Here is a 17,594-nt window from a genome sequence, read left to right as displayed (position 1 = left end):
TAATATATGTATATCTTTTTATTATTATAAGTAGTAATTTACTAATATTATACTTATGTACTTATACTTTTTATATTATATATTTTTACTTTTCTATCTATTAAGTTGATTTATTGATATTTAATTTTTACAACAAATTAATATAATAAACTTTTTTCATTAATATAATATTTTTTAATCAGCTAACAAAGTTTTAATCGATTAATTGGTATTATTTTTCCAGATATTGTAACCTGAAAAAATCATCAATATTTAGGAATAAACACATAGAAATTAATACAAAAGAAAATATTTATAATTTTAAATCGAAAAATAATACAAATAGAACGATTAAACGAATAGATAATGACACATACACACATAGTATATTATAGTGATTGCATGCCTAATAATCTTCGTAGAAATAATAGTTTTCAAGCATAAACATCAATGGATTGTTGAGAGGTAAAATTATTTCTGCAATAATTATCTGTCTTATATAATTTTAGATTCAATTAATTAATTTTTTGTATCTATTTATATAAAAAGTTTTATATATATTTAATTATATTTTATATATTTCATAGAAATTATAGTGACAACAAAAATTTAAAATATAAAATACAAATTAAATTAATTATTAAAACTTTGTTACTATGCTTAATACTATAACGTGCGGTTTTCCTACCGCGAAATTTCTAATTTTTGAATAGCCGTCGAATCCAGATGACGAGTAAAATAACCATCGGCGTGTGTATGTGTAATAAAATGTATTTATTTATTCTCTGTGTGAGTGTATAGATGTATGCGAGTTCGTGAGTTTACAATGTTCGCGTGTGTGTGTGCGTTCGTATCGACGCGCAGCGGATCGAGATATAATCGACGCGGACCGAGAATTTACGGAATTCCGGCGTGAAATAATTGACGCACTTGTAATCGGTGAAGTTACGTCTTAATAGCGAGCCCGTGGGTTATATTTCAGCCGTGGACGTGTCACGGGTCTTACGGAGATTTCGATTCGTATAATTAGCGACGCGGAAACAATACACTGAAAAAAAGTAATGTTGAATTAACAACATCAGTGTAATTGGAATTTATTTTATTAATTCGATAGTATTAATCAAATCAATACATGGTGTATTAATTTGATTAAAAATGTTATTGAATTAATAAAATAAATTTTAATTACATTGATGTTGTTGGTTCAACATTAATTTTTTCTTAGTGTATAATATACGAATATGTGCAATATACGTTCGCTCGTCTAGCGGTACGGTACGCTTGAGTTTTTTATTAACGCGGATTGTCTGGGGCGTTTTTGCCGCGTTTCCTACCGGTGTTTATGTCTCGTCCGTCAGCTGTTTGAGCTTTAAACTTGGTTATTTAAATGCTGTCGCTAATATTTTCCCCTGATGGATTGCGGGCTTCGGAAGGCGTCGCGACGCTAGCAAGCGTCGGAGACGGCTCAAATTCCACCCCCATAAACAAAAAAGTTTATTAACAATAACATAAAGATTTATTTACTGTAATGCTACTTACAGTAATGCATGCTAGCTAATTTTTTTTAAGTTATGCTAACTTCTACAAGACTCGCTGTTTTTAATAGTATTTTATCGGTAAGTCTGCTAAACATATTTGCATATAGATTATACAATCGCATTAATAATGAAGTCAAGGTTTTTCACCTCCAACTTTATAATTATGCAGTCAAAAGCGAAAAACCTTGACTTCATGCAACTGTTTAATTTTTGCCTAGTTACGCAAACGTTTAATATTTTGCAGAATAAAGTTGCAATAATTTATATTGCGGAAACTTATTATTCTAAGTTATTGTAAGCCATAAAACATTTATTATCGTGCATCTCAAAAATAGTTATTTTAAAAATATATTAATTTTTACGTACGCAAATTTTTAAATCGTAATTAAATCTTTTATCTGATTTCAACTTTATATTCATTAAATGTTAACGTTAGATACAGTAGGCGCCAATAATGCCTTAACATATGAAATTGGTCACATTCGAGGCTAGTAATAACTAAACGCATTTCATTAAGCTATTCATGCATCATGACTATTAGTTAGAAAAGGAATTGACAATATTTGTTTTGAAATTATGCCTACAATCTATTATAAATTGCATTTAAAACTGTTAAACAGATGTGTGTGGATACAATTCCAAAATAAGTTGTCGGTTCCTTTTTAAAATTAACAGTTATGATTCATGCACCTACTGTACATTTGCATAACTAGATAAAGGTTAAACAGTTGCATCTAACATATTAAAAAGGCACACAATAATTGACGTAAATCAATGTTTTCATTTCCATTAAACAGTTGCATCTAACATATTAAAGAGATACACAATAACTGACGCAATTCAATGTTTTTTCTTTGTTATTTTCTGTCCTTTTTACTCTTTGTAGCAAATCTCTTTTTTATTAATTAATAATAATTCTTCTTTTTAATTAATTAAACGTTTTTAATAATATAATCGAAAAAATATATTAATTTTAATTTATCAATGTGACATATATAATATAAACAAAAGAAAATAAGGAGATAAGATAAATCTCTTATAATCTGTTTTTATATTTCATATTATATTTCATATTAATTCATCATATTTCATAAGTGTAATCTTTATATTATATTTCATTTTTATTTTATCTTTATTCTATCAATAAAAGATATCAAAAAAATAAAAAATTGAAAATATTATTGGAATATTTTTCTGCACATATTTATTCATATTATTTAATTAATTATTTTACTGCTATATATAATTTATGGTTGAGAGTGAAATGAAATTTGTGAAATTTAAATTAATATCAAATTTGATATTTAACGAAAAGAAAAAAAGGGTGTCAAGTTTACATTTCTCAAAAAACTGAATAAATAAAACCGTTGTATTTTTCTTATTGAAGAGAAACATCATACAAAATGTATTATTTCATGTATATTTTGTTGCTTAAATCTATTTTATCTAAAAAATCGATATCATTAAATTGTGTAAATTACAAAATATTTTAAATTAATAAAGAAACTATTTGGAAACATTATTATTATGTAAACACATAAAAAAAATTATTTAAAATGATATCAAACGTAAATTTTACCTTAACATAGGTAAAGATAGCAATTTTATGGCATTATTATTATGTGCTGACAGAAATATAATTTAATTTTATTACATAAAAACAAAATATTTTTATTTTGCAAATAAATTATTAAAAATTAAAACAAATTTTTTGATACACACATTTAAACTGTATGGTAAAATATTGCAAGTAAATCTTTTATATTTTGTAATTTTTATTGTATTGCATTTAAAATGCTCACATTTTTATTAACATTTAAAAGTAATATATAAATTATTTTTTGAGATCATCTAAAATTGTGTGTATTTTAAATTATTATGTGAAATTATTTTTATGCTGAAAAAGACAATTTAATACATTTTTATAGATATCAATTTTATTTTATATTTTCAAGATGTTCAAGATTTATGAAGAATTGTAGAAAATTAATTTATGAAAATAAAATTATGTCGGAGCATAATAAAAATTCACAATTATATTTATGTCCAGATATAATTTTAATTCATCGAATTTTTATTATGTTACGACATAATTTTAATTCAAGCTGGTGATTCTTTAGGCTACAATATTAGCAGCACTGAGACGACATATTCTTGGTGTAATTTTTTGATATTATTTTTATAAAATATATGTAATTATATTGAAATAATTTGTTGCCGCATGAACTTGGCACTTTTTTTACATTTTTTAGAAAGGTAAATTTTTAGAATATTAATTTCCCAGTGTTAACCAGTGTATTTTCATATATACATATTTTAAATATCTTGCGCGTTTCTATGTTATACAATATTTAATTAAACGATTCAGTTGTATGTAAGATATCTCATCTTCTATCGATTCAAAATTTTTGCTAAATTTGCCTATTTTTATTTAAAAATCATTTCTAAATTTAATATAAAAATTATTGTACATATTTTTGATGTGAGTGTAATTTATAACATTGAAAAATTTAAACAAATTATATATTAAATAGAATAAATTATATATCATGATTTTGCAAACTATTGTCATGCTATTGTTAACTTTAATGAAAACATAATTTGCCTGCGTTGCATGTATTTATTCTTTTACCTCTTTGACCTCGATTTCCGATTTATGAATACATACAATTTCAGTCACGTGTTTAGCTTTAGTATATAATCGAAATCTTAGATTACTGTTTAGTAACGATATCGATTTAGAAAGAACAAAAGCTCTTTTAGATATATGTTCATATATTTTTTGCTCTTATTAATACTATTCTGTTTCTTTCATTTTAATAACGATGGATAAGAATACAGTCGATCCAACCAAGTCGATTCCGTCATTTTACGCTGGACAAAGTATATTTTTAACAGGCGCAACAGGATTTATAGGCAAAGTGTACATCGAGAAGATATTAAGATCTTGCCCGGATGTTCGAGAAATATTTATATTAATGCGCCCGAAAAAAGGCATAAACATTAACGAAAGACTTGAGAAAATGTTAAGTTTACCAGTAAGTTAGAAATAAATTTCTCTTACAAAACACACAATATTTTTAGAAATATTATTATAACATACTAATAAAAATTATATAAGATCAAACATGGAGAAACATTAAAAATAATAAATTGTAGGAGAAGTCATCAAATTATTTTACAATTTTTGCGTTTAAAAATACTTTAAAAATTTATGACAAATTTTTTATAAAAAAATATTCTATACGTAATATAATTTTTTCATTTTCCAGTTGTTTGATAAATTACGAGAGAAGCAGTCTTTAAATTTTAAGAAATTAATTCCAGTTCTTGGTGACATCAGTCAAGAAAATTTCAATTTATCTGTTGCCGATAGACAAATGCTGATTGAACGAGTAACTATAATAATTCATAATGCAGCAAGTGTGAAATTTAATGACAGCTTAAAATATGCTATCTTTACCAATACCAGATCAACGAGAGATATATGTATTTTAGCCGAAAATATAAAGAATTTAATAGTAAGTTGATAGAGTTTATGCGAGATTGACGCGGGAGGCAAGCGCGAAACCGAAGGATAAAAATCCGCGAGGAGAGAGAACGAAGAGAAATTAATTCGACGATAATCTAGGTCTTTTAACAATAATAGTCAGTTTATTATAACAATTATAACACTAATTATAATACACAGTCTTAAATTAATTACGCGAAAGCGATTTCAGAATCCGCGAGCAACGGCGACGACTGATTCAATCCGCGAGCAACGGAAGAACGATTTTTCTCGTGATCGAAAAATAAGTGAGTGCGTCGAGTACCTTTAAGCCAAGAAGCGCCGTGTTCCGCGAGCGCGTCAATTTATAGCGGAGCCCTTCTCGAAAGATCCCGATTTTTCGTGAACTAATATAAATGTTCAAAACGAACGGTTAAGAATTTATTTATTTTCCTTGGATCTTTCGAGAAGGGCAAGCGCTGTTTTTAAATTGCGCTGACAAAGCGATGTCGCGCTAACGGCTGCCAGGGGCGCCGAATGATCGCTCGGACCCTCGCTCCTTTTAGCGAGGGCGTTTTGAACATTTCCGCCCGCCTCGCCAAGAGCGTTTGGCGAAAAGAATGGCTAGCGGAGGATATGCAGCTCGTCGGGAGCTCCGAACTACTGCGATGGAGGCTCGTGATCTCCATGACCGTTGATGGGGAGCACGACGAGCTTCACGACGGGTCGTACCAACTCGGAGGCTGCGGTGCGCAATGTCACTACGCGAACTTGACCATCCTCTCCGGGGTGGATTTTCGCGATACGCGCGAGTGGCCATTTCGTGGGTGGTGTGAGTTCGTTCCGGATGAGGCAAAGTCGGCCGACCTTGAAGCCCGTCTCTTCGCGCAACCACTTAGGACGGTGAGTAATGGAGTGGAGGTACTCCTTCGACCAGCGTTCCCAAAAATGGTCTCTCATTTTTTGCAGGAGCTGCCAGCGAGATAAGCGGGACGTTGGTTCATCCAGCAAGGACGGCTCGGGCACTGCAGTCAGGGCGGCTCCCACCAGGAAGTGTCCAGGCGTCAGCGCAGCCAAGTCCTCAGGGTCGTCCGAGAGTGCCTGCAGCGGCCGCGAATTAAGGCACGCTTCTACCTGAGTGAGGAAGGTACTCATCTCCTCGAACGTCAGCTTGGCGTCGCCAATCACTCGTCGGAGATGGTGTTTGAGCGACTTGACTGCGGCTTCCCAAATGCCTCCGAAGTGCGGCGCTGAGGGAGGATTGAACCTCCACTCGATCCTCTCGGAGGCGAGGCTGTCGATGATCCGGTGGTTTTCTGGCGTGCCCGCGGTGAAGAGGGCTGTCAGCTGGGAATCGGCTCCCACGAAGGTTGTCCCGCAGTCGCTTCGAAGGCTGCGACAGATGCCTCGGCGAGAGACGAACCGCCTGAGGGCCGCAAGGAAGGCCTCGGCCGTGTAGTCGGAGACTACTTCGAGGTGTACGGCTCTGGAAGCAAGGCAGACGAAGACCGCTACGAAGGCCTTGTAGGAGCGGTGTCCGCGCCCCTTGGTTGTGCGAAGTTGAATCGGCCCGGCATAATCGACCCCAGTGTGCAGGAAGGGCCTCGCTGGTACCACGCGCTCCCGTGGAAGATCGCTCATCAGCTGTTGTGGTGTCGCCGCCCGCCATCGCACGCAAGGGAGACATCGCAGGATAGCCTCCTTGACCAGTGCTCGACCCCGTGGAATCCAATAATGTTGGCGGATTAATGAGAGAGTGAGCTGTGTTCCGCCGTGCAACGCTCGTTTATGGCAGTCGTCCACAATTAGCCGAGTGAGGTGCGAGCCCTTCGGCAGGAGGACGGGGTGGCGCTCGTCATAGGCTAGGATGGAGTGCTTGAGTCGACCCCCGACTCGCAGGAGACCCTCGGTACCTAAAAAGGGACTAAAGCGAGCAAGTGAGTTGGATTTACTTAAGGCAAGGCCCTGACTTATTAATTTTAACTCGGCCCTGAATTTTTCAGATTGTACTCGCCGGATCCAACAAACTCGAGCTCTCTCTATCTCCTCTGCGGACAAAGTACTGGGGAAGCGCTGCTGAGTGCCAGTGGACCGATCCTCTCTTACTCTCAGCCACCGCCGACACCAGGCTGTCACGCGTAGGAGCCTCTTCAGGGAGGAGAACCGCACCAGCTCGGCGGCCTCGCTCATCGGCGCTGCTGTGGCTTTGACATGGACTCGTGTGCGCTTCTCCGGCAGGTGCTCTTCGGTGATGTGGCCGACGGCGGTCGGCCATGCGGTGGCGTCTAAGCGTAGCCAGGGCGGACCTTGCCACCACAGAGGATGGCTCTGCAGTTCCTTGGGAGAGAGACCTCGGGAAGCGCAGTCCGCTGGGTTGTCCTGGCCTGGAACGTGATGCCACGCAGCCTGCGGAGTGGTCCTCTGAATCTCTGAGACGCGGTTCGCGACGTAGGTTTGCCACCTGGATGGGTGGCCGCGGATCCAGCCCAGCGTGACGGTGGAGTCCGTCCATAGGTGAAGCGGCGCAGTCAGGTCGAGGATTGTCAAGGCGTGTTTGGCTAGTCGGCAGAGAAGGACGGCGGCGCTTAACTCCAAACGAGGTAAGGACACCTGTTTGAGCGGTGTGACCTTTGTTTTCGCGGTGATTAGGCGGACAATCCACGAGTCGTTTGACCATGTTTTTAGGTACACGATGGCGGAATATGCTCGTTCTGAGGCGTCGGAGAAGCCATGGACCTCGATGCGGGTGCAAGAAGGACCCAGATTAATCCAGCGAGGTACTCGGATTTGCTCGAGTACTGGTATCTGGGCGTGAAAGGTGACCCAGGCTGACGCGGAGGCGTCGTCGAGCGGAGCGTCCCACTCAAGTCCTTGAAGCCAAGTCGATTGGAAGGCAATCTTGGCGCGGACCACGACCGGTGCTAGCCAGCCGAGAGGGTCGAATAGCTGCGCCACCAGAGACAGTACAGACCTCTTGGTGACGGATGGCAGTGCGATGTGCCGGGTGGCGAAAGAGAAATCGTCCGTGGCGGGGTGCCACTGCAGTCCTAAGGTGGAGTGAGCCTCGTGTGGTCGCCAGTCACGGGTCTCGCGCTGCAACTGGTGCTCCGGCGGGATATCCCAGATCACCGCTGAGTCGCTGGCTGACCACTTCCGGAGAGGGAAGCCGCCCGCCATGCAGATACTGGACAGCTGTTTGCACATCTCCTGGGTCTCCGCCATCGTCGCTGCTCCGGTTAAGATGTCGTCCATGTAGACATCTCGCAGGAGAACGGCCGCTCCTAGAGGGTACTGCTTACCCTCGTCCTCAGCTAATTGCCTGAGAGCGCGCATCGCTAGAAACGGAGCACACGCTAGGCCGTAGGTCACTGTGCTCAGCTGGTACTCGGCAGGGCTGTCTTGCGGGGAATCCCGCCACAGGATCCTTTGCAGATCCCTGTCATCCGGGTGTACCAAGATCTGTCGGAACATCTTTTCGACGTCGGTGGCTAGACCGAAGCGGTGCCGTCGCCAACGGAGTAGCACGTCGGCGAGCGGAGGCAACAAGTTCGGACCCACCATCAAGTGATCGTTGAGGGTTCTTTTCGAAGTAGTTGGCGTGGAGCCGTTAAAAACTACGCGCAGCTTCGTGGTGACACTGTTCTTCCGCAGCACGCCGTGATGCGGCAAGTAATGCACCGGTCTGCGCGACGTAGCGTCCGGAGTCGCGCGAGACATATGACGCAGGTCCTCATACTGCCGCATGAAGTCGGCATAGAGGGCTCGAAAAGGAGGATCCCGAGCGAAACGTCTCTCCATGCTGAAGAGAACTCGTAAAGCCGTGGAGCGCGTCACCGAGAAGTCTGGCAGCGGGGCAACGACCGGCAGACGTACGACGTACCGACCGTCCGCGGACCGCGAATGTGTCTGGCGGAAGAAGTTCTCGCACTGTTGATCCGCGGGTGAGAGAGCTACCGCGGCGTCGGGTAGCTCTTCTTGCTGCCAGAACCTTTGTACGAGAGCGCCTAGGTCCTCCTCGACCAGGCAGTGATGTGCTGACGCATGGCGCGATGTGGACGTCGTACCGACGGCCCCAGACAATATCCAGCCCAGCGCCGTCTTTTGTGCCACAGGTTCCCGTGATTTCCCTCGTCGAAGTCCAGCCTGGAGGATCATGGCGTAGACGTCTGCTCCTAGAAGGATGTCTATGGGATCCGTCGCCAAGAAGTCCGGATCGGCGAGCTCCAGCCCATGGACGTGCGTCCACGCCCGACGATTGGCCTTGATTCCGCCTTCATAAAGTGTGAGCCGGGGGAAAACCAAGGCGGCCACGCTTATTAAAGGCCCGTCGCGCAGGGAGCGGATCTGAAGAGTGACTTGACCGCGGGCGAGGCCCGTCTGCTTGCCGCCGATTCCATACACGGCGACGGAGGTAGGAGACCGACCTAGGCGAAGACGTTGGGCCAAAGCTTCGGAAACTAGCGAGGACTCCGAGCCCTGGTCAACTAGTGCGCGTGCAGTGTGAGCGCGGCCGAACCGGTCCAGGACGCGAACGCGCGCGGTAGCGAGGAGAACTGTCGTCGTCGCCTCGACTTTGTGTTGCGCTAAGTGTGACGTCTTAGCGCTCTCGCCGGACGGACATGCCTCGTGGAGGGTCGTGTGGTGACGCGCGCGACACGACGAACAAGTCTTTTGAGAAGAACACTCGCTTACCTTGTGCCTTCCTAGGCAGTTCAGGCACAAGTCGTTCGCCTCGACGTGACGCTTCCTTTCCTCCGCCGTCTTGCTCTGGTAAAGGTCACAGAACATAATATAGTGATCCTGACCGCATAGGGAGCAGCGACCTCGCTTACTGTCCTGCTTACGCGTGTGAAGAGTGCGAGTCTTCTGTGTCGGACTTGGATGCGGTTTAGAAGAAATGGCTTCGACCTTGACAGGCTGCAACGATTCTAAAGTGTGCAGCCGACGATCCAAGAAGAGCTGGAGTTTGTCGTACGAGGGTGGATCGTTGGAATCACTAATGAAATTCTCCCACTCGCGGCGAGATCGAGGATCAAGCAGGTCAACGACGAGGTGCACGAAAAGATCTTCACCCTTCGTGATCGGGCGCCCAATGCTCTCCAGTGATCCTACCGTGCTCTTCACGCTGTGGCAAAGTTTGCGCAGTTCCACCACGGACTCGCTCTTCAGCTTCTGGAGTGACGTAAACTGGGAGATGTAACTGCGCACCAGGAGCCGCTTGTTCTCATAGTAAGCAACGAGAACATCCCATGCGCGTTCGAAATTCTCGGTTGTCGTGGGCAGGCTTCGAATCAATAATTCTGCTTCTCCTTTCAGGCATGTCTTCAGGTAGTGGAGCTTCTCGACTGAGGACGTGAGAGTGTCCCTTCCGATTAGCGATTGGAAGAGATCACGGAAGGCTGGCCAATCCTCGTACTTCCCGGAGAAATGAGGCAGCTGGATCCTCGGAAGAGTCGTGCGGGGTGCTTGCGAGGACGGCTCTGACCCTCTCGTGCCAGCTTCCTTCTCTTCCGTCTTGAGGTTACGCAGGAGGTCCAACAGCAGGCCCTTATTGGCGAGGTAGGCCTCTTCAGCCAGAGCAGGTATGTCGAGTCTTATGTACTCTGAATCGGCCACTTGGTCGAGATAATTCAAGAGCTCATCGTTGTGCGCGTCGAACTTCGTCCAGTACCTTTCCAAGGACTGCAATCGCGCCTCCACTGCGCCCACCGTGATCTTGGCAGCGCCCAGCTTCATCAGGTTCTCGTGAGTACGGGCAATTTTGCCGTAGAGATCCGTTGCAGCGGTGATTGTCAACTCGGCCTTGCGACTCATGATGACTGAATTTCAGGTGACTGGTGTTCGGAGCACAGAGAACCACAACACTTCGCACTCACTCCGCGTCGTAGAAAAACCGGTCACTAAATATCCGGCTCGAAGGACCAGCAAATGATAGAGTTTATGCGAGATTGACGCGGGAGGCAAGCGCGAAACCGAAGGATAAAAATCCGCGAGGAGAGAGAACGAAGAGAAATTAATTCGACGATAATCTAGGTCTTTTAACAATAATAGTCAGTTTATTATAACAATTATAACACTAATTATAATACACAGTCTTAAATTAATTACGCGAAAGCGATTTCAGAATCCGCGAGCAACGGCGACGACTGATTCAATCCGCGAGCAACGGAAGAACGATTTTTCTCGTGATCGAAAAATAAGTGAGTGCGTCGAGTACCTTTAAGCCAAGAAGCGCCGTGTTCCGCGAGCGCGTCAATTTATAGCGGAGCCCTTCTCGAAAGATCCCGATTTTTCGTGAACTAATATAAATGTTCAAAACGAACGGTTAAGAATTTATTTATTTTCCTTGGATCTTTCGAGAAGGGCAAGCGCTGTTTTTAAATTGCGCTGACAAAGCGATGTCGCGCTAACGGCTGCCAGGGGCGCCGAATGATCGCTCGGACCCTCGCTCCTTTTAGCGAGGGCGTTTTGAACATAAGTAAATGTAAATTAATTCTGTGTATTCGTATATTTATGTGTGTAAATTATCTTCCATAGATGTTTTATGCGATATATTAACTTATCATTATATATCTTTCTTTTTAAAAATACTTTTTATTTTTCAAAATTATGTTTATTCGGTGTATCTTAAAGAAATGTTCTCATATGACAGATTTCTTAATTAATTGTAAACATGCCTCAATATTTTGCTATAAACTTTTTAATTATAATATTATGGATAAAGCATAATTTTAATATTAATTGTTTTTCATATTAAAGGCTCTAGTATATGTTGGCACAGCATATGTACATTTGGATAATCCGTTTATAGAAGAAAAAGTGTATCCACCTATAGCTGATTGGCGGAAAATGATCAAAGTGGCCGAAATATTGGATGAACATAACCTCAGTATCTTTACAGCTAAGTAAATATGTCAAATATAAATTGAATATATATATATATATATATATATATATATATATATATATGTATATGTATATGTATATATATAAATTTTATAAATATATAAAATATTCAAATATAATATGTGAAATATAATTAAAGACAAAATAATTTTTTTACATTTATCATACTGTTTCAATTACTCTTAATCTTTTAATTTGCCATATACATTTGAAATTATATACAGATGTTTAATTTGCCATAAACGTTTGAAATTATGTACAGATGTTTGGATTATATTCCTAATACTTATCTATTCTCGAAAAACTTAGCGGAAAGTGTAATACATGAATATTCTTCATCATTGCCGTGTGCGATTGTGAGACCATCCATAGGTAGGTTTTTTCCTATATTAAAAAGACATGGAGAAAAAAATATGAGCCTTCCTTTTTTTCTTTAATACTTTTTAAACAAGTTAGAAGTTTGTCCTTCTCTTTATAAAAAGTTTTAACGTTTAATATTTGTATTAGTACATTACAATAAAATACAAAATTATATATATACCATGAACGTGATATACAAATAAAAATAGAAAATTTTTAAATCGTACAAATATTTAATGCCAAATTTACATTAATGCGTTGTTGCATTCCTATCATTGTTATATAAATATTATTTAAATGTGTTATTACTTACAATAATTAATTTAATTATTTTATAAAATAAATCTAAATACTTAATTAAATGGTAAACTTTCGGAAAACCCACCTATATAAAATAATGGGTAAGAATACCCAATTCCTATTTATTAGTATTTCCTATTTCCTATTTATTAGTATTTTTACCTTTTGAACACGAATATGAAACTTAAAAATAACGGTCGGATTCGCAAGTCAAAAAGAAAACTCAAAAAATCAATAAACCTAGAAATGTATCTATATGAAATGGGTAAAAATATCTAATTCTTACATATATTTACTATCTATATATACAGGGTGTCCTAAAAGTCCCGAAACGGTCGAATATTTCATAAACGTAAAATGTTTCAGACAAAAGTTGTATGGCTTAAAGGGGGCCATCAGATAGTGGCAATGATTTGACGTGGGAGAATCATTTGAAAGTCATGTGAAGATCATCGTCAATTTCTTAAATGAAACTTCCTATTTATTATTACATATTCGTGTAGCTTATCTCAAGAGCTTTCCAATACACTATAATTAAATATTTCTTCATTGAGTACTTTTCGAGTTATGAGGTTTGAAATCATTTCTTAATTTTACATAAACCGTAGAATATCTGGTAAAATATTCATTTGTCGATTATCTTACCTTAATAATTTTATGTACAAAATAACGAGAGGAATCAATTGGTGTAAAGAAAAAACATAGTTGTTTTTAAGAAAAAAATATGTAATTTGCAATTAACAATTACATATTTTTTTTTAAAACAACATTGTGTTTCCCCCTTCAAGCCATACAACTTTTGTCTGAAACATTTCTTTCTAAAGTACATAGTTTATGAAATATTTGACCGGTCCAGGACTTTTGGGACACCCTATATATATATATATATACATATATATATATATATATATATATATACATATATATATATAATAAAAAAATATTTAAATAAATTAAACAAAGTTAAAGGCTCCTCTAAATTAACAAAACTAAATAAATAATGAAAGGCAATAAAGAGCTAACGCAGTTGTAGGGCGTGGATAAAATAATTTCCAAAGCAGCGATTCAATTCCAACGATCCATTCGCTTTATTTCAAACGTTTCGGACTCAATTCGAGCCTTCTTCAGTGATTCTGATAAAAACAAATAAAAAATACTATTTTTATTTGTATTTTTTATTTGTTTTTATCAGAATCACTGAAGAAGGCTCGAATTGAGTCCGAAACGTTTGGAATAAAGCGAATGGATCGTTGGAATTGAATCGCTCCTTTGGAAATTATTTTATCCACGCCCTACAACTGCGTTGGCTCTTGATTGCCTTTCATTATTCAAAAAATATTTATTTTTCAATTATCTTACCTTAATACTTTTATGTACAAAATAATAAGAGGAATCAATTGGTGTAAAGAAAACACATAATTGTTTCGAAAAAAAAATGTAATTGTTAATTGCAAATTGATATTTTATAAGATATTTTACGGTTTATGTAAAATTAAGAAATAATTTCAAGCCTCATAACTCGGAAGATACTTAATAAGAACTAACTTAATTATAATGTTTTAGAGAGCTCTCGAGATTAGTTATATGAATAAGAGATATGTAACCGTTCCAGAACTTTTGCCCTATCCTGTATATTCTGATGTATCGATAGGTCTCAAGTCGATTAAACACTCCGATAGATAACACAAAACAGCAAAATTATGTGTTGTTAGGATTTCATTGGATTTTCAGAACAAATTTTCAGAAATCCAAAAAGTTGAGAGCAAAACAGCAAAATCGTCAAAAAAAAAAGAAATAAATACATAAACTTGCTAGAGCTCAATTACAAAAAACAGAGTAGATGAATTGATAGATTTCTTAACGCTGGAAACGAATCTGGCTGCAGAATTTCCCCAACACATTAAGTTTTTGAGTAATTTATGATTAAATAGTTTAAAAATGCCTATTATTATTAACGGGGAAGCATAATTTTTTGAAATATTTTCGCTAATGGCATCGTATAGTATTACTCTTCATCTTTTAAATCCATTTTTGATTGCCGTAGGACAATTTTTTTAGAGAGATATGCAAGTATTAAATTAAAAGAAAATTTACATAGGCATCAATATGGCAGAACCATCTTGAAATTTGAAAAGTCTTACATTTATCAGATTCAATTGTCGAAAAATGTCTTGTAGAAGTATATCTAATACAGTTGTTACAGATTTTAATAAATTTTTTTAAATTCATATGAATTTATCGCATGGGAACGAAAATCTTGATGTGTATCTCGACTCTTGTCTTTTCGTTGCCATGCTCGTTTCTGATATGCCCAGCGCGTACATCTTATAATCTAACCATGCGAAATGCACTGTTGATTGAATGCAATGCAATTCTTTTTAATTAATATTTTAATAAAAATTAAATAATTATGTAATATGAAAATTACAAAATGGTAAAGATTTTCTATTCAGTTTACTTTACTTTGCCTCATGAACGTTGATATAATTATTCTGAAATATTCTGTATATGTGTCTTATTCTTGTTTCCGAATTGTAATGTTATATTCCAATGTTTGTATTCCAATAATAGAGCTGCTTACTCTTATTAAGAAGTGTTTATCTTCAATCTGAATACAAATATGTCATATAATACTACACTTTTTTAAAAATATGAGGTTTGTCGGATTCATCGGATTGGCAGTCTTCTCATATACGACAAAGTATTTCAATGTAGGAGGGTTGTAAATAAACAATTATTTTCAAGCCGCGTCACAAATAAAAACCTAATGATATAATAAATTTTAGTCTAGAGAATGTACAGGCTAGCCAATAAGGCCTGCATGATCTATTCTTTTTGTTAAGAAATCATTAATATAAGAAATACCAACATGACTATAACTCGGAAACAAAATCTGATAGGATATACGTAAATATGAATTTTTATCATTGTTTTTATGTCTTCTGTTTACTGAAGTGGGACCCGTTTATCATGGAATACTTTATATAATAATCTAATAATAATGATCCGAAAAATATATTCTGTTTGTTATAGTAACAAATTCGTTGAAAGATCCAATCCCAGGATGGATAGATAACTTTAATGGACCAATGGGACTATGTGCATTTGGTGGAAAAGGATTATTTCGAGTAGCATATGGTAGTAACTGTACTTCACAAAATGACATGCCAATAGACATTGTTATCAACACTATAATTCTTGTAACTTGGAAGCTTGGATTAACAACGTATGTAACATCAATTTATTTATTAATACATTTCTAACTGTATTAAGCTACGAGGTTAAGAAGGGAAGGTTAAGAAGGGAAATTAATTAATTTCCATTCTTAACCTAATTTCAAACTAAATTTATATTATGCTATCATTATGCAAACATTAAATTATTCCATTTGCTTTTTTGCATTAAGGAATTAAAAACTAACATATTTATTTTCGATTGAATTTGTATACAATTTTCTTTTGGATAAGATTAAACAGAGATGTTTAAAATAATTCAACAACATTTTTTTTATATTTATATATTTAATATTTAATTATTAATATATACTTAATATATTTAATATACTTATACTTAATATACTGAATTTAAAATATATAGAAATAAAATTTTTGAAATTCTATAATAATATTGTGATATTCTAGCAATCTCATATATATTATCTTTTAACAATAAGATATTTCTGAATCTTAAAGTAATCTTTTTAAATCTTATATATAAAGCATATTAATTAATTTATATTATTATTATCATTAGTTTTACACCAAAGTCTACATTTTTGGTCATAAACTGTACTTTTCCTGAAAAAAGTACATCATTTCAAGTCGAAACAAATATTATACTAAAATTATTAAAAAAGATACCTTTAGAAGGAACTGTCTGGACCCCTCGTGTTGTATTTACTAAGAGTTTAATTATATATTATGTGTTGACAATGTTGTTGCAAATTTTACCAGCTATAATATTAGATTTAATTTTAAAATTTTCGGGACATCAATCTGTGTAAGTACCAAATGTGTTATTTTTATGTGTTAGCTATGTGTGTTTTTTATACATCAATTGATTCCTTTCATTATTTTGTGTATAAAAATATTTAAGTATAAGTAATATAATCGAAAAATGAATATTTTATGAGATTTTATAGTTTATGTGTAAAATTAAGAAATTCAAGTTTCGTAACGTACACGCACCGGCAGGAATGTCCGGTATGTATATGTTGACGGTCGATATTATACGCACACACAATGCGCACGTACGTGAGCCAAAAATTTATTCTTCATTAAATTTTATCTTTTTATATAGTTTAATTATTATATAATTTAATAGAATGAATGCTGACCTTTAGTGCATGCGGTTTCTTAAACAACAAAAAAAGTGTATGTATGTGTATACACAGCGGTGTGAACGCCGCTTGAGGGACAAAGCTTTGCGCGTGTGCGTGCGAGCATATATACGTGAGTCTGAATCTGAAGAAAAAGGAAGAGAAGAACGAAAAATGCATAGACATAGTAAGTATAGACCGAGCATCCATTGTATAAGCGTTAAGCATACGAAAAGAAAGACAAAAGATGTAAGATGAGTTTCTTTCTCTTTTTAATCCCATCTCCTCGCACCTCCATGACAAACCGGCGCGAGCAGATGTGGAGAAGTGCTACCCGGCATGGAAAGAGAAAGAAACTCATCTTACATCTTTTGTCTTTCTTTTCGTATGCTTAACGCTTATACAATGGATGCTCGGTCTATACTTACTGTGTCTATGGAAAAAATGTCATAATTCTGATATTCGATCATCATTTCTCAGGATTGACTACACCGATTTTATTTAAACAGGTCGCAATCGAAAGTTTGTATTCATTATATCATAAAAATGTCGTTAGATTTTTTATTTCGGCTTTAGTTTATTAAATATCTTACTCGAAAGTTTACTTGACGTGAAATTCCGCACTTCCGTTAAATAGGGGGTTAAATAGGGCACTTGATACTACCAAGTTAGTAGCGCCGCGTCGAGAACAATGGCCCTCAAT

At 37.1% G+C, this 17,594-nt stretch overlaps 1 protein-coding gene and 1 long non-coding RNA gene across 2 annotated transcripts; both read left to right on the top strand.

Moving 5' to 3' along the window:
* The first annotated feature begins 4,255 nt into the window (after positions 1-4,255).
* Positions 4,256-16,576, top strand: LOC112637918 (fatty acyl-CoA reductase 1-like). Its single transcript, XM_025408688.1, has 6 exons — positions 4,256-4,555; positions 4,790-5,038; positions 11,767-11,912; positions 12,176-12,285; positions 15,607-15,799; positions 16,327-16,576. The coding sequence occupies exons 1-6, from the start codon at positions 4,343-4,345 to the stop codon at positions 16,574-16,576; spliced, it is 1,161 nt and encodes a 386-aa protein (XP_025264473.1). The 5' UTR covers positions 4,256-4,342.
* LOC112637919 lies at positions 7,720-11,056 on the top strand. Its single transcript, XR_003122835.1, has 3 exons — positions 7,720-10,236; positions 10,324-10,752; positions 10,838-11,056. It is a non-coding gene; the product is annotated as an uncharacterized LOC112637919 (long non-coding RNA).
* Positions 16,577-17,594: the final 1,018 nt, after the last annotated feature.

This window comes from Camponotus floridanus, unplaced genomic scaffold, assembly GCF_003227725.1.
Source record: "Camponotus floridanus strain SB8 unplaced genomic scaffold, Cflo_v7.5 scaffold220, whole genome shotgun sequence".
Classification (NCBI taxonomy): domain Eukaryota; kingdom Metazoa; phylum Arthropoda; class Insecta; order Hymenoptera; family Formicidae; genus Camponotus; species Camponotus floridanus.
This window is presented reverse-complemented; position numbering and strand designations above follow the sequence as displayed.